This window comes from Sarcophilus harrisii, chromosome 4 (assembly GCF_902635505.1).
Source record: "Sarcophilus harrisii chromosome 4, mSarHar1.11, whole genome shotgun sequence".
Classification (NCBI taxonomy): domain Eukaryota; kingdom Metazoa; phylum Chordata; class Mammalia; order Dasyuromorphia; family Dasyuridae; genus Sarcophilus; species Sarcophilus harrisii.
The window spans coordinates 291,054,728-291,080,230 of NC_045429.1; the positions used below are offsets into that span (position 1 = coordinate 291,054,728).

At 34.4% G+C, this 25,503-nt stretch overlaps 1 protein-coding gene across 8 annotated transcripts in view; it reads right to left on the minus strand.

Annotated features, from left to right (window-relative positions):
* Positions 1–25,503, minus strand: part of MYH10 (myosin heavy chain 10) — a 192,231-nt gene that overhangs the window by 150,040 nt on the left and 16,688 nt on the right. For all 8 annotated transcript variants that reach the window (XM_031965494.1, XM_031965495.1, XM_031965500.1 and 5 more), the window contains exons 2-3: positions 22,205–22,578; positions 8,295–8,451 (exon numbers count right to left, since the gene is read on the minus strand). In XM_031965494.1, coding sequence (XP_031821354.1) covers positions 8,295–8,451; positions 22,205–22,549 — 502 coding nt within the window. In that variant the 5' untranslated portion in view covers positions 22,550–22,578. The remainder of the gene's footprint in view (positions 1–8,294; positions 8,452–22,204; positions 22,579–25,503) is intronic.

Consider the following 25,503-nt stretch of genomic DNA (forward strand, 5'->3'; position numbering starts at 1 on the left):
ATTATGTATGGCCCATGAATGATGTTATAAATATCCAAATGGCCACTGGCAGAAAAAAAGGTTCCCCACCATTGTTCTAGCCCATTCTTAAGTTCTGCAGATAAACATCCTGTGCAATAATTTTAGACCAAAGGAAACTTACAATTCTATCACTCAATCACAGCAGAAAGAGATTTCAAAGCTTTAACTGCACTGTCTTCTAAAATGCTCAACTCCTATTAACTATTAAGACATAATAATTAGGAAAACACAGGAAAAGTCATAAGATATAGAAAGCTGAGGAAGTTCCTATTCAGTATCTCAGATGTAAATATTAATATACTAAGTTTTATGTATTGGTTCAAGTCAATGGAAAGACATTTCCAATGATGACTTCTGCACAAAAAGTGACAGGAGAACTTGTTTTCCTAACTGAATCTGATTTTGTTAGTTTAGAGAATTTCAAATAGGTCTGCAATTTACAGCACTAATCTATAAGAATCCACATTTCCTATTTTGCTTTTCTCCCGTTCCTCTCTATTTTTCAACTTTTTTAGTGTTGTCTCCCCGTTAGTCTGTGGGTTCTTTTGAGAATGGGACCTGTCTTTTTCCTTTCTATCTCTAGTTATTTAGCATAGTCCCTGGCCAAAGGGGAGGTCTTTCATATTTACTGACTGATAAAATCACAAATCCATTTAAGATGTTTTAATTATTTTTTTTAGATGATTAAAGTGAACTAGTTGACTTTCTGTTCTGTATAAACAATAAAACACTCCACTTAAGACAAACACAAAAGTAACAAAAAACCTGAAGCATGTTGGATACTTAAGTGTCTAAACTGATATAAGTTCTTTTTCTGAACTCCTTCCCTTCTGTCTACAACTTCTAGTTTAATTTGTTTCTAATTGTATTTACTCGGCTGATATTGCATCTACAGCAGAGTAATTTCAGTACCAAAGCAAAACATTTGCCCTTTTGATGATGTCTGTTAATTTTCAATAAAAAGAGGCAACAAAAAACTTCCTAGACATCGACATATCCAATCACTCCAGCTACAAAAACAAAGCTCCCTTGCTTATTCCTGCTCTGAGGTGTTTTTCTGTAATATTCTTTCTAAAATGTAATATTCTCTTGTTAGGGTTTTCTTGGTAGCAGCCTTCGTTTCAGTTCAGTAATCACAAGTGCAGCGTTAAAGTTCAAATCTTTTATTGTCTCCTTCAAAGTCTTGTTTCCTTTCCTGGAGCCTGGATGGTTTTCTTAGAGACCTACCTCTCTCCTTGGTTCCTAGAGCTTGAGCTCCTGCCTGACTTCTCTGGCTTCTGAATCTCCCTGACTGAATCCTGGCTGAGGCTCCGAGGGCTTCTAGTGCGCTTGTCCCTTTTTGGGCCCTGAGAGCTTCTCGCTTATATGTTCCACATTGAGTATACACCAAATCATTATATCACTAGGAAACCATTATTTGCTGTAGGATTCAATCAATGCTAAACTAGATTTAACCATTATCTCAATTCCACTTAGTATCTAGTTTCAAGTTCTGGCCCATAACATCTCCTTGTAGGATAAAATCAATCATACTGAACCACGCTAAATTAGATAACTATTGTCTCTATCAATTCCACTGATTTAGTATCTTGTAAGAATCCTTTGTTTCAAGTTCAGAGTTCTGGCCCATAACAGCTTTCAAGGGGTCTTTTACAGAACATAGCTGTCACCACCTGAAATGAAGTCCTTCTAGGAATAACAAAGTGTCTTAATCATCTACTTTCCTCTAAGGACCCCTCTGTATCTATCTACCAATGCTCTGCATTTAGACTTATTCCCAGTGTTAGTATACTACCATCTCCATCCCTGTGATACTGAACATCTTTTAAGAAAAAAACTAAATTTCTTTGAACTCTATTGTCCTCTGCCTAATTCCCATCCACCTCAATCCTACTCATTCAATGTCCCACTTAAAAACCATTCAGCAATAAAAACTTCACATTATTCAAATGTATTCACTCAATTCAAAAACTGATGACCAGTATCTATTCCTTGGATATTTTTCTGTAAATTGATAGATCAGAGAGAATTCATTCTCTCTCCACCCCAACTTTATTACATATATATATATGTATATAATATACTGTATAATATATTTTATATATAAATAATACCCCAATATTAAGGAATTCTGACATACATACCGATTGCTCAAACACCCTAACTTCTTAGTTTCTCAATCTACTCTGCTTCCATGATCTATTTCTCTACTCTAGCAACAAAGCAACAAAGCATCAAAGCATCAAAATCATCGCTCGCAAATGTTCCATTTCCACACTTTTGAACACTATATTTTATCATAGTATTATTTCTTATACCTTAGGATTCTTGTAATCATGTAGTACCATGACCTCCAATCCCACCAACCATCAGTATTAATCCATGCTCTGGCTACATTCTCCTTTCTTCTCATTCCCTTCATTACCCAATTTGGCTCTATACTATTATATCAAATTACAAACCCAAATCTAGATTATTTCCATCATTCATCTCTCTTGATCACATTCTCCTACTTAATCAATCCTGGCATAAATCCAACTTGATAATAGTGTATTTATCTTTTAAATACAATGCCTTTCTGCTAACACTGTATTTAATGTGGTTCAATACCCACTACAGTATTCTAGTTTTCTTCCTCTGAATTATTTTCCCCTAATTTGAATATCACGATATTATTTTGTGTGTGGGTATGTCCTGTAAGTCAAGTAGCATTCTCTTTTCCCTGAATTTTTTGGGGAAAAAAGTGAAACTGAATTTTTTTTTAATGTTTGATAGAATTTTAATTGAAATGTAACGTGGGCAAAGGATATGTTTAATATGTCTTTTTTTCTACATTTATTAATGAGATTTCTTTCTAGATAGAGACTCCCTGTGTTCCTGACCCCCAGGGTCCTAAAATCTTCCTCACCAGACTCTGTAGAAAGGTATAGGGTTCTCTCCCCCTGCCCCCCAGTTTTCCCTAGATGAGAAATCTGAGCAGTCCCCCCCTACCCCACCTCTTTTAATTGGGAGACTGCTTTCCATGTGGCTTGGAAGAGTGTGGGTAGCTCTCCAAACAGAAACCATCACTTTAAGGGCTTTTTCTTTCCTCCTAGCTACAGGAAGGGTATGGATAGGTGGAAGAGGAAGGAGAACCCTAAAGTTTTTTAAATGGGCACTTGTAAGATTTACTGCCATTTTGCCCAGGGGAGCCATTGGAAAAGTCTTTGTGTCTCAGTCCTCAGGCTACTACCTTAGTTTACTACTGTTTCAAAGATTTGGGGGGAATCTCAGAGAGTGGAGTTTCAAGGGGGAAGAGTTTCCTACCAAAAATGTAGTATTATTTTTCTGTGTATTTAAATCTAAGTTGTATAAAGCTGGAATCACTTTCAATTGATGTGTGCTGTCTGGACATGGGGTTTGGAAGTAGAAATTGGAATGTGTGTTTGATTTGATTATGGGCCAAGGGTTGACCTTAGAGTAATTGTATATTGTGCAATTTGTGGAGTTATGTGCCACCCTGCTGAATAGGTACTGTGGAGAGGTTCTTTAAAGTCATCCAAAGTTATTTAGCCATCCCGAATTTTGGGGTTTTGTCTTGCTTTCTCCCTTGGATAAAGAGATTTGCTTAAAAGGTAGGATTTATTGGATTTTATAGTGAAGGAGGAAGTTGAGATTGGAGTGGAAAGAAAAATAGATTTAAGGAGCTTTAGTCAAGGTGCACTGTAAGGGGATGTGTGTAAAGAGGAAAGTGAGGAAATTTAGATATGTGAGAATGAGAAGAATGAAGACCCATGGAATAAGGCCAAGGTCAAATGTGGCCTGCCCCTTAGTCCCTCTCTCCCAGGTGCTACCAATGGGGAGGCCCTACCATTTCAAACGTGAATGAAGGGAGTTAAGGAAGAGAAGAGAATTTACTTCATTGTAATGGGCTGAAGCTCGAGTTGATGCACTGAGGTCCCAAGCATGTAAGGCTAAATAGTAATTGGACCATACTCTATTAATATATATGCCTGGAGAAAGAATGGCCCACAACCACTCTTTGTGCAAGTCCTGATGTGTTGTATACGAAATGACGATTTTTGTGCATAGAGGCAGAGGGGCAGAAAGAGAGGCGGGGAGAAACTACTGGCTGGCTTCCTGTTACAGTTGCACACATTGCCATCATGATCCCCCTTCACCTCCAATCCTTCTTCACCTCTACTGAGAATAAAGATTGAAGATTTTCTCTTAACCTGAATTCCTGATTCCAGCTGATTTTAAAATACACGGTGATCACACCTCATGACTTTTTGGGGGGATGATTGGTGAGTCAGGAAGTAATTTGCTGAGAAGGGATTTAATTACACAGTTACTAACAAATTATGGTCACTACAGCTGTCTGAGGAAGAAGACAGGAAACAAATGGATCCAATAGTCTGAGTGGGAAAGGAAAATGGGAGTGAATTAAAGGTTTCAAAGTGATGTAAGAATAAATGATATAATTATGAGACCTTGGTGGTATTTAATTACTAAAAGTAAATCTAAAATATCTTTAGTGGTGTTCAGAGAAGAGAATTTTAGTACAACTAGAGGGGTCTATCTCAAACGCCCTTTTTGACAAGTAAAAAAGACTCTGCCTAAGTGTTGTAGCTACCAGTTTCAGGGATTTGACTCACAGTCCACAGGATGCTGTTTGAATCAGCTCCTGACTGGTCATCAAGCTCAGGACCCCTCCAAATTGGAACCCTGTAAAACAATGCAACAATATGCCCATTCCCAGGTAGAAGTAGTTTCAAAAGATAAGATATCACTCCATGCCCCAAAGGACTATGGGCCCCTTTGATTTGAGGGGAACTGGAATGATGAATGGACCCCAAACTACCCAGTGTCTGAGTGAGTCTCCAGTAAAGAGTTATTGATGCCATGAAAGGAGAAGTTTTTACGGTATTAATGCTCTTCCCCTACTACAAATACTAAGTATTTGGGACTTATGACAGGGGACATCTAGTTAATATACTGTATAATATATTTTATATACATATAATACCCCAATATTAAGGAATTCTGACATGCATACCGATTGCTCAAACACCCTAACTTCCTAGTTTCTCAATCTACTCTGCTTCCATGATCTATTCCTCTACTCCAGCAACACAGGAAGCATCAAAATCATCACTCACAAATGTTCCATTTCCACACTTTTGAATACTATATTTTATCATAGTATTATTTCTTATACCTTAGGATCCTTGTAATCATGGGTAAGCATTACTGAAGATACTACACAAACAATTCAGTCTGATGCCTGTCAAATTACAGAATGTGGAAGCTTGATTACTCAAAGACAATTTAGTTACATTAAGTATTTGTGCTTTGATGAAGAAAGAGGATTTTATGAAACTATCTGTCTAATGTGGTTACAACAATTTATAAGGGCCTAAACTTTTGGAATGCAGCTAGTCATTAGAAGAAAGGATTGTTGGGTTTTTGGTTTTTGTAAAGTCTCTAAAACTTTTCTCAATAAAGAAATTCAACAAATTAGGAATCCAACTAAAAACACTAAAAAAAGGCACATATCAAAAAACCTGAAATAAATATAAACAAGAAATTCTTAAAATCAAAAGAGAAACAAGATTTAAAAACAATGACAATGGATTTCTTTTAAGTAAACCAATAGGAAGGTTTTTAGTTATTCACAGAACCTTGGGGCAAAGATAATCATGGACAACCAGACTTCAGACTATTAATGGAAATTTCAAGAATCCTACCTCTTATATGCATTGATTTATACTTAAAAACAGCATGAATTTACAGATAAAAAAGAAATTAGAGAAAACAACAAACATAATGACCCACAATTTATAATTTTTTTAAGTATTCAATTAGGGAAACCACAGGAATCCTGATTTAAATTCAATCAGTTACTCTTCCCCAATTTAACCAACCAAGTTGCTTAATCTCTCTTTAGTTTACTTAATTATAAAATGCGTGTGATTTGCCCAGGATCGCACAATAAGTGTTAGAAGCCAAATTTGAACTCAGGAAAATGAGTCTTCCTGTCTCCAGGTTCAGTACTCTAGCCACGGTGACACCTAGCTGAGTTGCCCAGCACATAGTAGTCACTTAATTGCTTGTTTTCTTTTAACAAATCATTTTATTATGTTAACTAAAACAGGTTCCACAAGGAAATCTAAAAAGTATATGGGGGAGAAGGGGAGGTAGCTAGGTAGAGCACCAGCCCTAAAGTTAGGAGGACCTAAGTTAAAATCTGGCCTCAGACACTTAACACTTCCTAGCACGTCGCCTAACTATAATGTTCTCTCTAAAATGTAATGTTCTCTTGTTGGGTTTTCTTGGGGTCTCTGGGAGCAGCCTTCACTTCAGTAATCACCACAGATGCAGCCAGGTGTTAAAGTCCAAATCCTTTATTATCGCTTTCAATGTCCTATCTCCTTCACTTAGGGCTCGGCTAGTTTTCTAGAGGCCTATCTTTCTTCTTGGTTCTGAGGCCCGGCTGCCTTCTCTGGCTTATGAATGTCCCCGACTGAATCCTGGCTGAGGCTCCTAGCTTATATGCCCCACACTGAGTATAAACCAATCATTATATCACTATATCATGGCTATCACAAGAGATGCTACAAATATTTCTGGGAGTGTAGATTCTTTTTCTTTCATTTCTTTTTCGAGTTATTAGTAACATTTTTTCAGATGAATGCTCATAGATTTGCTTTCTGGGGATAAAAAGCTAGTTCTGCAAGATTTAAAAACAATAACAATGGACTTCTTTTAGTAAACCAACAGGAAAGTTTTTAGTTATTTGTTGTAGGATTAAATCAATGCTAAACTAGATTTAACCATTGTCTCCTCAATTTTACTTAGTACCTAGTCTCAAGTTCTGGCCCATAACATCTCCTTGTAGGATTTAAATCAATCATACTGAACCATGCTAAATTAAATAACTATTATTGTCTCTATCAATTCCACTGACTTAGTACCTTGTAAGAATCCTTTGTTTCAAGTTCAGAGTTCCGTCCCATAACACCTAACCCCAACTGTCTCAGGAAAAAAAAAAGTATACAGGGTTTACATAGCCTACTGGTTCTAGCTTCTAAAAGCATTCAAAAGACTAAAATTCTATTAAAATCAGGCACTAGAGAATAGGAATAATTTATCACCATGAATTAAAACAAAGCAAAAGGTGATTACAAATTATTTGATAAAAGGTGGACTTTTATTTTGGAGTGGAAGGAGAATAGAAGAAAAATCAATGAATCATTAAAAAAAAAAAAAAAAAAAAAAAAAACACCAAACCACTATTAAGTGAGCAGGAATTGGTTCAAAAGGGAACAAAGACAAATTAGGAAGCAAGCATGTTACAATGCAAATAAACACCCCACCCCCCAAAAGATCACACTGTTATGTTACTCAGTTTCATATGCAGTTGTTTGGTTTTTTTTTGTATAGGGATACATTTTGTTTATGTCAGCAAAGTTCATAATAACCAAAAATGGAAATTTAAATTAAAGAATTTAAGGTAGGAGACAATATATTCTGATATTCCAAAGAAAGAAGTTAACATGGGGAATTATTTAAATTTAGCTTTCTCAAATAAAGAAAAAAACCTAACATTTTTATAACTGCAAGGACAACAGGACATAGTATATAAAAAACTATCCTTGAAAGTAAGACCTAAATTCAAGTCCTACCTCTGACTCTAGGAATCCCAAGGGCAAGTCATTTAATCTCTTAGTACCCCAGACAATTAAAACTAAGATGCAGAACCTGTACTAGTTCTACACTAGAAGAGGGGGTTTTCCTCAAAAGTTTCCTAAATGACTGAAAACTTGTCTGAAATAAAAGTCACACAAATGATTACTGCATTCAAATTTCCAATACTTTTGCCTTAAAGTCATGAGTTACCAAATCTACTTCATTCTTTCTTAATCAGCCCAACTCAGGAAAAAAGATACTGAGTATTCTTTCTCCTTCTTGCATAGACACTCAAAATCATAAGGACTTTTCCTGCCTCTTGAGATGGTACTATATTTTCCCATCAACTCTTGATCTTAATTTAATTCAACCTAGTCAACAATGGCTGAATCAAAAAAGATTATAAATATTAAAGTACTATTAAAAAAAAAACTCACATGCTATACAAATTAACAATTAAAATAAGCTAAAATGAGAAACAAGAATTTCACAAAGCCTCTGAAGCAACAAAAAAGCATTTTTCTGCTGCCCATATACAAAGGCCAATATTTCTATACCTTGTCAATGGATACAGCAAACTTAGTTCATTAATGTCCACTTACCTTGAAGCATACATCTATAAGCAGATTCAGATATAGCATAAATGTGTGGGGGCATCTCATGACGTTTCTTCCCTCTGTACATTTCGATAATATTTTCAGAGTAAATTGGAAGATTCTTGTAAGGATTTATGACTACACAGAATAGTCCGGAGTAGGTCTAAGACATACACACACAAAAGAACAAAAATAAAAAAGAAACCATAAAATTCCATTTAATTTTTTTTTTTACAATGAATATATATAAATTTTATCAACACAACAACAAAAGCATACTGTTGCTTCTGAACTTTTCAATATGTGTTTAAGTTTTACTACTTTAATTGGTCTTATTTGCACAGCTGTAGTCAAAGGTACATATTATTCTTAGAATTCTACTATATTTATTTGACATAATCATTTATCCAAATAATTTCATATGGAATATATAGATGTTCTTTGTGCTCAACATAAGGGATATGGGCAGATAAGAATCAGATTGTAGAAGACTTTTGAGGATTTAAGATCTTAGCCCGATGTCAAAAGAAATCTAAATAAGTTTTTTTTTTTTTTAAAAGATTAATAAGTCAGTGTTCTTTACCATTGGATCAGAAGATCAACAAAATAATAGTTAGGAAATTGATGAGATTAAAGTATAAAATAAGCCAGAACAGAGATACTTTGAAGAATAAAATGAGGCTTGATAACTGGTGATACTGAGGGTTAACAAAGAGGGAAGAGAAAGAGAAATCAACACAGAGAAGAATCAAATGGCCACTGATGAGAGCATGCCTTTGATCCAGCAGTACCTCCACTGGGTCTGTATCCCAAAGAGATCATAAAAGAGGGAAAGGAACACGTGCAAAAATGTCTGTAGCAGTAAGGAAGTGGAAAAGGATGGGATGCCCATCAATTGGGGAATGGCTGAATAAGTTACAGTATATGAATGTAATGAAATATTATTGTTCTGTAAGAAATTGATTCCAGAAAGCCTGGAAAGACTTCTATGAGACATGACTCTTTCCAATAATGAGATGATTGAGGCCAGTTCCAATGATCTTGTGATGAAGAGAGCCATCTACGCTCAGAGAGAAGACTGTGGGAACTGAGTGTAGATCATAACATAGCATTTTCACTCTTTTTATTGTTGTTTGCTTGCATTTTGTTTTCTTTCTCATTTTTTCCTTTTTGATCTGATTTTTCTTGCACAAGATAAGTCTTGAATTTAACATATATTTTAATATGTTTAACATATATTGGATTACCTGCTATCTAGGGTGGGAGGAAGGAGGGAAAAACTTGAACAGGTTTTGCAAGGGTCAATGTTGAAAAATTATCCATGCATGTGTTTTGAAAATAAAAAGCTTTACTTAAAAAAAAAAAAAAAAGAAAAAAAAAAGAAAAAAGAAAGACTTCCAAGAACTGATGCTTAGTGAAGTGAGCAGAATCAGAAGAATATTGTACACAATAACATCAAGATTATGTGATGATTAACTATAAAAGATTTAACTCTTCTCAGCAATACAGTGATCCAAAACCAACGATAGAGTTGAGATAGATGGTGCCATCAGCATCCAGAGAGAGAGCTGGGGAGACTGAATATAGATTGAAAGCATGTTATTTTCACTTTTTTGTTCACTTGTTTATTTTTTCTCTCTTGGCTTTTGCCTTATATTCTAATTTTCCTTTCAAAACATGACTAATATATAAAAATGTTTAAAATGACTATATATGTACATTATACATTGTACCACTGCTTGCTGCTTTGGGGGTGGAGGATGTTAGGGAGGGAGAAGAAAAAATATTTGGAACTCAAAAGCTTGCAAAAATGAATGTTGAAAACTATTTTTAAATGTAATTGGAAAATAAAATGTTATTGAAATTTAAGAAAAAAAAATAATTAAAATAAATTGATGGCCAGTGGTTTCTCACAGTAAGCAGAGATCTCAATGAAGACTCTGGGAGTTTAAATACACCTTTCTAAAAGGGAATGCCCCTGACAAGTGAAAATCAACCCTAAATAGGTCAATCTTGTAATTCCTAAGAATTCTCATCATTATTAGAGCAGTAAGAATGCAAAAGACAGAGGGAATGGGCTTGAGTTGAATGAATATGATGGATGATATCTAAAAGGTAAAATAAAATTAAGGGGTGAGAAAGAGGAAGGCACTGAGAAAGGGGAAAGGAAATAAAGAGATTTTTCCCTTAATGGATGAGAAAGAACTACAATGGAAAGGAAGATGGGGGAAGTGGGGAAGTATGTGAAACTTACTCTCATTGGAACTGACTCAAAGAGGAAATATACTCAATTGGGTATAGTACTTTATTTTACCTATAAGAAAGTAGGAAGGAAAAGGAATAAGGGAGGGGACAAAATGACCTCATTCTGGGGTGGCAGCAGGGAAGGGGGAGCAAAGTAATAGAAGGGAGAACAGATTGGGGAGAGAAGCAAAACACTTTTGAGGATGGACAGGGTAAAAGAAGAGAAAATAGGATACAAAGGAAAAACAGGAGTCTATGATTTTGAAAACAAGTTATATATATTATGATCACATGGAACTTATACTAGGAAAGCAGAGCTGGTTCAATAGTAGGCAAACCATAAACATAAAACACAACAAAAAAGAAAAAAAATCAATATATGATTAAGTCATTAGATTCAGAAAAGGATATTAAACAAAATATTATATCCATTGTTTTAAAATATTTTTAAGAAAAGCATATGGTTTGAGATGGGGGCAGAACCAAGATAGCAGAGTAAAGGCAGGGAATTCTTAGGTCTCCCTCAAAACCCTCCAAATTCCTTTAAATTATGACTCTACAAAAGATCAAGAAACATCTGTGGCAGCAAGATTGGAGATCCAACCACACCAGCACAGCTCCAGGCAGCAAAGCAGAAAAGAGCCATGGGGCCTCTGAATTAGCAGCCCTACTGGTGGATTCCAGATCACCCAGCCCAGAAACACCAAAGATGACTTGGAAGGTCAGCAGGAAAAAAAGTTCTCAACTAGGGTGAGAGGGTCTTGGGAAATAAGCAAATCAAGCATGGGAAGTGGCAATGCTTCAGCCCATAGGAGGTCTCTTTATTAGAGGAAGAACTTTATTGCTTTAGCACATGAGAACTTATGCTACAATGGAGCAGAGACCCTCCTCAGAGTTCCTGACAGCAGAAATGAGTGCTTGTGGTCAGGTCCCTAGAAGTATCTCTGAAAATAGCTGCATAAAACCCCTGAAACTTGGGTTATTATACTCTCCATTCTGAAAACAAAACCCTACTTTAACAAAGAATTAAAAGCCAAATAATGGGCTGGGAAAAAGAGCAAAACAGAAAAAGATTCTGACCACAGAAAGGGACTGTGGTGACAAGGAAGAACAAAATGCATACCCAGAAAAAGATTACAACGTCAAAGCTCCTCCATCTAAAGCCTCCAAGAAAAGTAAGAATTAGTCTCAGTCCGTGGAAAAGCTCAAATGGGTTTTTGAAAATCAAGTAAGAGAAACAGAGGAAAAACTGGGAAAAGAAATGAGAGTGACACAAAAGGAAGTACAAAAAGAATGCCTTAAAAAAGCAAAATTGGCCAAATGGAAAAAGAGGTACAAAAGCTCACAGGAGAAAATAATTCCTTAATTTTGAATTCTAAAAATTAGAATTGAGTAAATGGGAAGCTAATAACTTTATAAAAGAAATCAACCAACAAGAAAACAAAACCAAAAGAATCAGAGAAAAATATGAAATTGGAAAAACAGCTGACCTGGAAAAATAGATCCAAGAAAGATAATTTTAAAAGCATGCACAAAAAAAGAGCCTATACATTATCTTTTAAGAAATTATCAAGGAAAACTATTCTGATATTCTAGAACCAGAAAGTAAAATAGAACTGGAAAGAATCCACTGATGTCAAGGAGAAAATATTGAAAGCATTCAGAAAGAAACAATTCAAGTATAGTAAAGCCACAGTCAGAATAATACAAAATTAGCAGCTTCTACATTAAAGGATTGGAGAAGTTTGAAATATAATATTTTGGAGAGCAATAATAAGATTAGAAGAATTACAACCAAGATCCCCTACCCAGTAAAAATGAGTATAATTCCTCAAGGGGGAAAATGGACATTCAATGGACTAGAGAACTTTCAAGCATTTGTAATGAAAAGACCAGAGCTGAACAGAAAATCTGATTTTAAAATACAGGACTCAGGAGAAGAATAAGGAGGTAATCAAGAAAGGGATAACATAAGGGACTTAATAAGGTCAATCTATTTGCATTCCTACATGGGCAAATGATACTTGTAACTAATAAAAACTTTCTCATTATTATGGCAGTTGTAAGGAGTATATATAGAAGGCACAGATGGGAGTTGAATATGGAGATAATATCTAAAAAAACAAAATTAAAGGAGTAGCTACGTGGCACAGTGGACAGAACACCAGCATTGAAGTCAGGAGGATATACGTTCAAATCTGGCTTCAGACATTTAACATTTACTAGCTATGTGACTCAGGGTAAATTACTTACCCTCAAGCTCCTCACCAAAAAAACCAATTAATTAGTTAATTAATTAAGGGGTGAGAGAAGAATGTACTGGGAGAATAGGACAGGGAGAAGCAGAATGACATAAATTATCTGCCCAAAAAAAGAGGCAATAAAAAGCTTTTACAATGGGGGGGGAGAGAAGAAGGAAGTATGGGAGAGAAGCAATGAGTAAATCTTACTATCATCAGAATTGGTTCAAAGAGGAAATAACATATGCACTATCTATCCTACCCAGAAAGAAAGTTGGAGAGAAAGAAGATCCGGGAAATGGGAGGGAGGAGGAGAGTTTTATTGACTTTTTATTGACAGAACCCATGCCAGGGTAATTTTTTACAACATTATCCCTTGCACTCACTTCTGTTCCGATTTTTCCCCTCCCTCCCTCCACCCTCTCCTCAAGATGGCAAGCAGTCCTATACATGTTAAATAGATTACAGTAGATCTTGGATACAATATATGTGTGCAGAACCAAACAGTTCTCTTGTTGCTCAGGGAGAATTGGATTTAGAAGGTATAAATAACCTGGGAAGAAGAACAAAAATGCAAGCAGTTTACATTCATTTCCTAGTGTTCTTTCTTTGGGTGTAGCTGTTTGTCCATCCTTGATCAATTGAAACTAAGTTAGATCTTGTCTTTTTGAAGAAATCCACTTCCACGAATACATCCTCATACAGTATCGTGGAGGTATATAATGATTTCCTGGTTCTGCTCATTTCCCAGCATCGTTCATGTGGTCTCGCAATCCTCTGTTTGCCTGTGGCTTTCACAGAACAATAATATTCCATAAATTATATACCCAATTTACTCAACCATTCTCCAATTGATGGGCATCCATTCATTTTCCAGCTTCTGGTCACTACAAAGGGCTACAAAATTTTGGCACAACAGGTCCCTTTCCTTTTTATTCTCGGGGTTAAGAGAGAGCATGCTGATCAAAGGGTATGCACAGTTTGATAACTTTTTGGGCATAGTTCCAAATTGCTCGAGGAGGAGAGTTTTAAGAGAAACATTGTGGGGGTGGGAGTGGACAGTAGTAAAACACTTTTCAGGAGGAACAGAATGAAAGGAGAGAGAGAACAGAATAAATGGAGAAATATAGGTAGCAGTAATAGCTGCATAAGAATTCTGAAGTAAATTTCTCTGATAAGGCTTCATTTCTCAACCATAAATGGAAGAGTCAAATATATAAAAAATAGGAGTCATACTCCAATTGATAAATGATCAAAAGTATGAACTATGCCCAAAGAACTATAAAGTCATGCATATTTTCTGATCTAACAAGACCACTACTAAGCATGAATCTCAAGAAATTAAAAAAAAAAACAAGGAAAAAGACCATTTGTACAAAAATATTTATAGCAACTGTTTTCTCAGGACAAAAAGTTGGAAATTAGGGATATGCCCATCAATTGGAGAATGGCTGAATAAGCTGTGGTATGTGATTATGATGAAATATTATTGTTCCATGGGAAATGATAAGCAAAATGGTCTCAGAAAAACCTGGAAAATCCTCAATGAACTAAAGCAAAGTAAAATGCATTGTGTACAAGTAATAGCAATATTGTGGGATGATCAGCTGTGAATCCATGACTACTCTGAAGGATTAGTGAAAAATGCAAAATGCTATTCATACCTAGAGAAAGAACTGTGTCTGAATACAGAATGAAACACTATTTTACCTTTATTTTTTTTTTCCTTGAGGGTTTTTTGGGGGAAGGTAGAGAGAAAGATCTAGGTTTTTTTTTCTCCAGCATCGTGCCTTTTATGAAAATGTTTTGCATAACTTCACATGTGCCTTCTTAATGAGGGGTGAGGATGGAAAGAAAGGGAGAGAATCTAGAATTTATTTTATTTAAAAAAAATATATATATATATATATATATATATATATAAACTGTTTTACATTTAAGTGGGGAAAATAAAAATATTAAATTTTTTAAAAGATAGGGTTAAATAGCACTATCTTTAATCTGGTAAGTAGAATCTATGTGAAACCAAAAGCCAGCATTATATGTAATGGAAATAATCTAGAGGATGAGAGAAATTAACCAATTATTAATACTGGGATGTAGGGTTTTTTCCTCTTTGAGCTTCCTTATTCCACATTCAAAGCCCAGTCCTTGGGAAGGATAAGAGCTGACAGTTGAGACTGGTGTAACCCTAATGAGACTAGTCTAACCAAAAATATTCTTTTCTATTTTGGGCAGAACCCCACCCAACTGGGAATGTTTTTTTGTGATTAAAATGAAAAGAGAATCTTATGTAGGTGAATACAGACCTTAAATAGGATTAGTTCTTATAACCTCATTGTTCAATTTAAGTGGTCTGGGGATGTCTTAGTCTAGAAAATATGAACAAGAGTGATCTGAGGAAGACAGATTCTTTGTCTTGAGTACTCAAGGATGAATCTCATGATCAAGTTTTCAGCAGGAGGTGTTGAAGACTTTTGGCCCATCTTCTCATTAATATGTCCACTCCCTTATTGACTGGAATGATATCCATGGTCTTTTTTGTCTTAATCCAGAGAGAGAAAGAGACCATTTGACCATCAATTTATTATTTGCTAGCCTAACTAATAAGTTGATTATTAATTGCCTAGAAACTCTCTCAGAATTTTCAATTCTTTCACATTGGACCTGCACCGACCAGAAGGAATTCCCACAACTCTCTGCACTGCCACTAACCTCATCTTATCTGCCTAGATCAAAATAAAGACAGACTTAAATAAGAAAAGAAATATTAATTGCTTGTGATTAAGCTACGCCAACATAAAAATATTAAACAATCTACCTTATTTAGTTTCATACCAATCAGCTATCAAAAGAGTATTTTATAGGACTAAATAAAAAACATTCATCTGGTGGAACAAAGATCAAGAATCTCATGATAAACAGTGGAAAAAAGTGGAAAGGAAGCGAACTGAGCATTACCAGATCTTCAACTATCATACAAAGTTGTAATCATCAAATAATCTCAAAACTATCTAAAAAATCATTAATGGAACAGATTATATACAATAGCAAATAAAACAAGTAGCCTAACATTTGATAAAACCAAAGGCTTGAACTACTGAGATGAGGTTCACTATTTAAAACAACTGCTAAATAACTGGAAAAAAATTGGGTTTAAACCAACATCTCATAACATATCTAAATAAGCTCCAAAAATTACATGATGTTAAAAGTTTGTCACAAACAAATTAGAAGTACAAAAAGAAATTACCTTTTGTAGATATGAAAAGGGAAATGCTCATGATCAAATGAAAGAATCACAGATGATAAGAATTTTAATATATGAAATTAATTTCTCCACAAACAAAACCATTATCCTTTAGATAAGAAAGGAAAGAGTTAATTGAGGAGGAAAAAATCTTAAATTTCTCTGAAAAGTTTTCCTTTCTAAGAATATATGAGGAGCTGGTTCAAACTTATTAGAGACATTTTTCCAACTGATAGCCAAAGGATCATAAAAAACATACAGTTTTCAAAGAAAGAAATATAAGCTATAAGATTTTCACATCCATATGAAAAAGTGCTCCAAATTTTAAAACAGGTATGCAGTCCCAAAGTTGACAAGACAAAGGAAGAGAATTAGAGGGGCTTTGGGAAATGCACATGTTAATATATTGTTGGCCAAGCTGTGAATTGATCAAGCTAGTCTGGAAAGCAACTTGAAACACTGCCCAAGTCACTAAACTGCTTGTTAACTTTGACCCAGTGATAAAGAAATGAACATCAATGAAATATTAAAAAAAAAAAAAAAAAAACAGAAAAGAGCAGAGAAAGAGGCAAGGTTTGTACTACCATGTTAAATTTAATGTATTATTGAAAAATAATTTGTATATGATAAATTTATGGTTTTATTTACAAATCTCTTTTTGTGGGGAAAATGTTTATTTGATGATTTTTTAGTTTATAACATTAAAAAATTAAAGGAAAGCAGGAAATTATAAAAAGTTTTGGAATGTGCAGAGTGAAGTGAGCTGAACCAGGTAAACAATTTATGCAATAACAACTACACCGTAAAAATGAAAAATATATTTTTGGATAAAGTCAGTGTGGGAATTTGATCCGGCAGACTGAACATTTGTTACAAGGTAGTGTTGTTTTCTGAGGGAGAGGAGAGAGATGATGGTTTGTTTTTATTTTTGATAGGAAAGATAGAAAGAAAATAAATAGTTGCTAGGGAAAAAATTTTTCAATCCAACTGCAGCAGCAGTGTTAGGTGAGTATATTGAGTATATTGAGTGTAACAAATACATTGAGTATAACAAATACATTTATCTATCCAAAACATTTTGCCAGGGTCAATATCCATTCAGCTCTACGTTTTTTACCATATTTATAACTACATCTTTATTTTGTCACAGTAATTGAAAGCCTCAAGTAATCAAGAAAATAATTATGGTCTGTGTACTCTGTGTTAAGACATGGAAGTATATTATTTATTTCAGAAAAACTTTCATTAAAAGCAAGAAAAACTATTAAAATGAAAATTAACCTCAGCAATTTGAAAAGAAAAGGATTAAGTTCCAGGACAATTCACCCAAGGTTTTCCCCACAAAAAAGACACTAGGTTAAGTGTCTTAAACCAATAAATAATTTCTAAAACTGTTAAATCTTCTTCTTTATAAAATACCACTATTTTCCCCTAAAAGTTTACCTGGATGATAAGGTCTCAGAAGACCAAGCTGTTTTATTTTGTTAAGCTGTCTAAATTAAAAATGTTACACATATAGAATTAAAGCTTGCTACTAAATCCCACTGTTTAACAAACTCTTGTCAAAGAACAAAAAAATTTACCTACTGTAACTCCACACTGGTCAACTGGGAAATGTTAAATTTTCTTAGAAGTCTTTCTTCCCCCATTTAAACTTTCAAGCTAGATAATAACAAAGCCTTACAGTCACAGAATTTATAAATCCTAAATTCAGAGATAGAAAGGACTAGAGAAATTATCTAGTCCAATATCTTCCTTGTACAGATGAGGAAAAAAAAGGCCCATGTAGCTTAAGTATATTGCCCAAGTTCACCTCCTGTGTCCCTTTCCATAGAACCACACTACCCATTCAAGCCACTTTTTAAAAATAAAAATATGTATAGTATATTCAACTGATTTAGAATTACTTCTTTAAAAAAAAAGGAAATAAATTACAGATCCTAGATTCCACATGCTAGCCAGGAGATGAAAGTTTCTGTGGTTCTGTTTGAGGCTCCAGTCAAATCCAACTAGCCATTGAGGTCCCCACTTGCTGAAATAAAGCCTGGGAAGTATTTGTACTTCACATTGGTTAATCCCCCACCTGGAGTCTTTGTTCAGGTTTTTTGGATTGTTCCAGGAAGAGCCCTGTTCACGCCTCCCGACTTCTTGGTTTTTCACCAGTCTATGTTCACCCTAAGGTTCAAATTTGTTCTATGTGGAGAAATGGAGAGCTTGAAATTTACTGAACTACTCTGCCATCCTCCCCCAAACCATTTTATTTTTAATACTTTTATGCCTGATTTATAAAACTATAGTCAACAGGCAATCTTTTTTTAAAATTCATTTTGCCAGCTAACATAAGAACTCAATTCCTCTAATCTACACTCCAAAAGTTTTTTTTTTTTCCAGAGCAATCTGAGTTAAGTACTTGTTCAGATTACACAGCTAATAAAAGTGTCAAGTGTCTGAGGATAGATTTGAACTCGGGTTGTCCCGACTTCTGGACTGGTGTTCTATCCAGTGTACCACCTCGCACCTAGCAGTCCCCGTTGTCATGTACCCAACAAAACATTAAGTAAGGTAAATTTCCCTTTCAAGAAAGCATATATAATAACAGAAGAGATGATATTTATGGCTGTACACTATAAGTTCTATTCTAATGTTCTGTGATATCCTAGCCAGATAAGATCTGCTCATTCCTGCATAACAACTCTGCTGCCCATGAGAGGGATGACAAAAATAAACTGAGACAGAGTAGATTATGAGGAGAAAAGCTACATTTTCTTGGCACTCAATGGAGACTTATCATGTTGCTCATTTTATTATTCTTTAACTATATCTAACATATTCTGTAAGGTTAAAAGACAAATCTCTTCAAATACATATCCTTAGCACCTACTCAAAATGTCCCAACAGTGCAAAGTAGTGCTCTTCCATGAACCTGGTGAAAGACCATGCACACAACAGTGATTCAACTAGGGATATAATTTTGAACTTTTACTTCCTCATCCACAAAACGGGAGTGACATTCCTAATAATTACCTCATGAAGTTGGTGTGAGAACAATTATGGCAACACTTAAAACTTGATAAACTGTTATTAGCTATTGTAGTTATCTATTGATTTCTGATCTAGAGATCTCTCCAAAAATTTCAATAGTGCTTCTCATTTTTTCAATCTGCTCTTATTCATTAATTCTTTTGCAAATGTTTCACTTATGAGCAAACTAGAGAGACTCTTACCTGAAAGTAATATGACTTGCTAAAGAAAAAAGGCATTATTATAGGCATAACTAATTTAAAAATCAAAAAGATAAATTCATTCCCTTACACAAGAAACAAGTGATCTATAAAATAATCTGTTTAACAAAAAGATCAAATTATCTTTTCGAAATTTTTTATATGCAAACCAATAAAAATGCAATTAATTAATCCACTCCTGAAAATTCAAGGATATATTTATGTATAGCTAGGCCCTTCTGACTGATTTGGTCAATTCAAAAGAATCAATTTAATCCATTTTTTAAAACTACCTTACTAAGAAATTGATTGACCAAATTCATTTGACCAATCTTCCAACCCCTTCCTTTCCTTCCATTTTACGAATCTAAAATACAAAGCAACTTTGAGCTCATCCACTCAAATTTCCTTAAATCATTGCCACAACTGGTTAAACTGAGGACCAAAGAAAGTAATTGTAAAAGGCTGAAACTCTAAATAGGTGTACTGTTATCAGACAAGCAAGCACTTAAGGCTACTTACTTATTGGACAATTAGCTATTAGCATATGTTTGGAAAAATGGCCCTTCTCACTATTCTGTGTTGGCTCGATCTTTTGGATAATGGTAGGAGAGATTAGGGGATGGAATGAGACAAGCCAGACTCACTTTGCAAGAGGATGAGGAGAAGGAAGGTTGGTGGAAGCTTGTGGTAGTTTTGTCCATCTCCTTTACTTCTCCCCCTAAAGACCAAGGACTTTTGCTTATCCTGACTCTAGCTAATTCTAAGGCATCCAGGGTGCTAACCCAGACTTCACAAATGATGTCACACAAAGTTTCTGTTATACCATAGCAATGGCATTGTGAAATGGTATTAATTGTCCATAGGAAGCCTGCCTATACTACTACCATTATTAATCACATTTACAAAGATATCATTTCTGCAAAGGAGATAAAGCTATCTATAACACACATTCATATAATTTAAATATCCTCCAGAAGTCTATAACAGACATATTCTTTATCTGTCCAAATATTCCCTTAGTCTCCTTTACTAATGTCATGTGTGCTAATTTTGTATGCCTTGTCCTGAGCCTTTTCCTCCTTTTTTTCTTTTATGCTCTTATTTTTGGCCATCTCATTAGTTGCAATGGGTTTAATTACTATTTATCTAGCTACCTGCCTATCTTATAACCTTAGAACAAGGCTTCTTAAACTTTTTCTATTCACAACCCCTTTTTCACCTGAGAAATTTTTACATGACCCAAGGTATACAAATCAAAGATTTACTGATAATAAATCAATTTTGCCACCCCATGCTCAGTTAGGACATCCCAAATGGGGCTGTGATTGAGAGCTTAAGAAGCTGGGCTCTACAGTATCAGTTCTATCCACTAACCCCTGAACATTATTAGCTATATGTCATGTAGGCATCTCAAACTCATATCCAAAACAGAATTTATGAAGGGTTTTAAAAGCCAAATATAAGATATTATATTTGATCCTGAAAGTAATAAGGACCAGCCCCCCTTATGAAACATTTGGATATGTCACCCAAATAAACAGGTAAAGCATATACCAGTGCTTTAGAAAGATCACTTGACAACTGAATAAAGACTGAAATGGGCTAGGGAAAGATTCAAGGCAACCAAGATATTGCAACAGTCCAGGTGTGAGTTAATAAGGAGGCTGCACAAGGGTGGCAGCAGTATCAAAGGAGAGAAAGGGGCATCTATAAGAGATGCTATAACACATAAATGATGGGGCTCAGCAACAGATTGATTATGGGGGGTGTGATAGAGAATGAAATGTCAAAAATAACACTTAAGAGATCTGTTAAATGAGAAAACTGATCTAGATAATCTCTTAAGGTCTTCTGCAACTTTAAAATTCTATTATTCTACTGCTATCCCTTCCATTTTCTCTTATCTTATAGAAACATGAATACTTTACAACTGCCAAAAGATGAAAACCCATGGAAACTTCCTTATTTTCCATTGATAGTGCTATAGAAAATTACTGTGCTTCCCTGATAACTCACTAGTATCAATTTTTATACTAAAGATCTACCATTTTCCCACCTATTTTTCTTCAATGCAAACCCATATTACATCTTCCTTATCTACCACTTCTCTGAACCTACCACTATTTTCTCAGATGTTATTAGAGCCCAACTGCATTTTTTTCCTCTATTTTTTTCTTCCTAGTGATTTTAGGATCTGTGTTTACTTCCTAGACTCATAACACTGTAATACATTTGTATACATTCAATTAGTTATATTTCATCAGTCAGTAAACAAGTTAAAAAATTAACCATTTACCTACTATTTAGTTACTAAATAAGCAAAAGGCTACAAAGAAGTACAAAAACAGATCCTGCCTACAAGTAGTACACATTCTAAGGAGGAGGCCTGTATATAAATAAGTAGGTACAAATAAAAGATCTATATGGAATCAAAGGTGGTAAGGACACTGAATATTAAAGGAGCCAGAAGTGAGGGAGTGAAGCATTTCAGGAATAGACGGTTACTGTCAGTATAAAGAAATGGAGCTATATATAGAGAATGCTTATTAGAAACTACAAATAGCCTAAGGAAGCTGGAAAACAGTGCATGGAGGAGAGTAAAAGGTAAGACAGCAAATGTTCAAAAAGCAAAAATTGTGAAGAGTTTTAATTGCCAAACAGAGGATACTTGATCCTGAAAGTAATAGGGAATCTATTAGAATTACTGAGTAGGAAAGTGACCTAAACTGATATGCAAATTAATTTTATATTCCAATATATAATGGATAATCAGATTACCTTTTTATCTTCAATATTACAGCTGAACAAAAAGAAATTCTAGTAGAGAATATGGAGATTCAATATGTTCATATATTTATGACATGGGTTCCCATTTACAATAATTTGTAGTTATTTCTCATATCCATTCAGTTTTAAATACTATCTTTTGGGAAATTTTTTTTAAGAAAAAATACTTACATAAATAAGTCCAGAATAATAACGATCCTTGAGGTTATGTAAAACAGATGCTTCATTCAAACATGTTAATTCTGCCATATCTTCCACTTTGGAAAATTTAGGTGGGTTCATCTTTTGAATATCATCTTTATTGACCATTGCTTTCTTTCCATTCTCTGCCAATTCAACTATAACTTCATCTCCTCTCTCTTCCTTGATACTCGCTGCCTCAAAACCATGGCGTTCTGATGGAATCCAAACCAGCTTTTTAGCAGTCCAGTCAGCCTGAGTGGCAGGATTGTAAATTACAGCCCTATCCACAAAGAGATACCTCTCCGGATCTTCAAGTCCACTCCTCTGCGCCATTGTAAAGGGAAAAATACAATGGTATATGCCTACAAAGGAAGAAAAGAAAACCTATGTTTAAAAAATAAGTACACAAAGCTGAAATCACAAAATTCAACCATACTACAAACCTAAAACAAAAACTTTAATGAACAAGTTGAAAAATGTTGGGAATTCCTTATCATATCTACTTTAACAAGGATTCCAAAGCAAACTTTAGGTAGAAGTCATTATAATACCTATAGTAGCCTAAAAGCTAAAAATCCCAAAATTTTATAACAACAGAAGGCAGTCCCAACCATGTGCCTTACTAACATGCGCACCTGGAAGTGTATCAGCCAAAATAAGTATAGGGATTATAGAAACAAAGTTATAAAAAACTTTTTATACAAATAAAGTCAGATTTCAATAACTGGAGAAATACTAATTGTGTATGGATACCCAGGGCCAAGATGATAAAAACAATTTTACCTACGTAAATTTATGTATTTAATATCATCCCAATTGTATTATCAAAAAATATTTTACTGAGTTAGAAAATGAAATTTAAAAAAACTCATTTGGAAGAACAAAAAGAATATCAAGGGAGCTAATAAAAAATATAAAAGAATTTGGCAGTATCAGATTTCAAATTATATAATAAGGCAGTAATTATCAAAACTTTCTATTTCTGGCTAAAAAACAGAAAGGCAAATCAATGGAAAAGAGCAAGTATACAATTTAATCTTATGTTTGACAGATACAAAGGCTTGAAAGTTTTGGGGTCAAGAATTCATTATTTGCTTTTTTAAATAGTTGGGAAAACTGAAAAGCAATCTGGCAGAAACTGGGCATAGACCAGTATTTTATACCATTTACCAAAAAATAAGGTCAAAATGGATGCATGACCTGAATATAAAAGGAGATATTACGAGAAAACGTGAAAAATATGGACTATACTACCTATCAGATTTATGGATATGCAAACAATTTATGAATAAAAGACACAGCATTATGAGGTGTAAAATTTCAATTACATTAAACTCAAAAAGGGTTTGCACAAATAAAACAAATGTAACCAAGATTAGGAAAGCAGAAAATTGAGGGGAAATTTTTAGACAATTTCTCAGATAAGAATACAACTCATTCCCTAATTGACAAATTGATGAAAATGTTGACTCATGTCAAAGGATATGAACAGGAAGTTTTCTGATGGAATCAAAACAATTTGGTCATGTGAAAAAACACACTAAATCATTATTAGAGAAATTCAAATTAGAACAATCTTGTAAAATTATTTAATATCCATCAGGCAGTTTAAAGTAATAGAAAATGAAAACAACAAATGGAAGGGATGTTTAAAAAAAAAAAAAGGGACATTAATTCACTGTTGTGAAATTGTGAACTGATCCAAATATTCTGGAAAGCAATTTGGAATTATGTCCAAAGTTATAAAGAGTTATAAAACTACATATATAAAATTGTACATTCCCTTTAACCCAGGAATACCATTACTAGGTCTATTTCCCAAGATAATTATGGAAAAAGGGAAAAGAGCCTATATATTCTAAAATATTTGTAGTAGTAAAGAACTGGAAACTGCTAATGTAACTGGCAACTGGGGAAAGGCTAAACAAGTTGTGGTAGGATTCTGATAAAACATTACTGCGTTACAAAAAATGATGAGCTTGCTTTTTAAAAAAAAAATGGAAAGATATGCATGAAATAAAGAAAAGGAAAATAAACAGAAGCAAGAGAATATTGTATACAGAGTAATAGTAATATTTTTAAAGAACTTGAATAACTGAGTCATTTTAACTATTATGAATACACAAATTAATTACAAAGAACTTGTGAAGAAAGATGCTATATCTGCATCCAGAGAAAGAACTGATAAAGAGTATGTATAGTGTAGATTTACACACATATGTATCTTTGTTTCTAATAGAAGTCATTTCTTGGGGGACAGGGGGAGGTGGTATATACTTAAAAGGAAAACTAGAGTTATAGTTTTGTGTCCAGTTCTTTTTTTAAAAAAAGTACTATTATGAAAATGCTTGTTTTGTTTCTTAAGTTCAAAATGAAAACAGTCGTTATTAAAAAGAGACAACCTTAATAAGGTTGGTATGATGCTAAGTTGGGGATCTGAATGCTGACCTATCTCAAACTGCCATGAACGGGGAGTGACAAACTATGAAAAGATATAGACAAAATAAGAAAGGAAGAAAATTTGTGGGCTACACATCTCAAGTAAGCTCCTGAATACATATTAGGAGACCCTCACATATGAAAAAACTACCACTTCCCCCCTTCTCTTGAGTGAGAAAAAAAGATGGTTCTCCTACTTTTTGGAAGATAAGAGTTAGTAATACTGTGAAAACATTAACTGTCCTAAGAATAGATCTACAAAATTGTGATTATTAAAAAAAAAAAAAAAAGGCTTCATAAAATCCGCATAGAGCAATCCATTTACATTTAGACTAATCCCTTTTGCTGATCAATATCCTTCCTGTGAGAATGAATAAACAGTTATAATTCCATAAAAGAAAACCAGATGGCCAAAACAGAAAATAAGTCAGAGAAGGGGGATTCTTGAGTTAAAACTAGGTAAGCTTGGTTGTGTAGTTAAAGAAGCTCCAGGTGGAGTTGGGCAGCCATTTTCTAATCAAATGATGTATGTGGGGGGAGGTAGGAACATACTAAGGAATAACCTGAAAAAGGTAGACTGAAAAGCATGTAAACCTCACTGTACCCAGTCAGTGGGGAAATCAAAGGAGGGAATTGTGGCCAGGAAAAGGGAGCCTTACTGCTTGCTCTCACTTCTGTAGTGTGTTTATGCTCTTCCCGAGCTTCACACCCACTTCCTGTAGTTATGTATTAAAGGTTTAAACTTCTTTACTTCATCCTGAGTCTATTCCACTCACTGCATCCTTTGGGGCTTCAGAATTTTGTTCCCAACACTCCTAAAATATGGTACCTAGAACTGAACACAATAT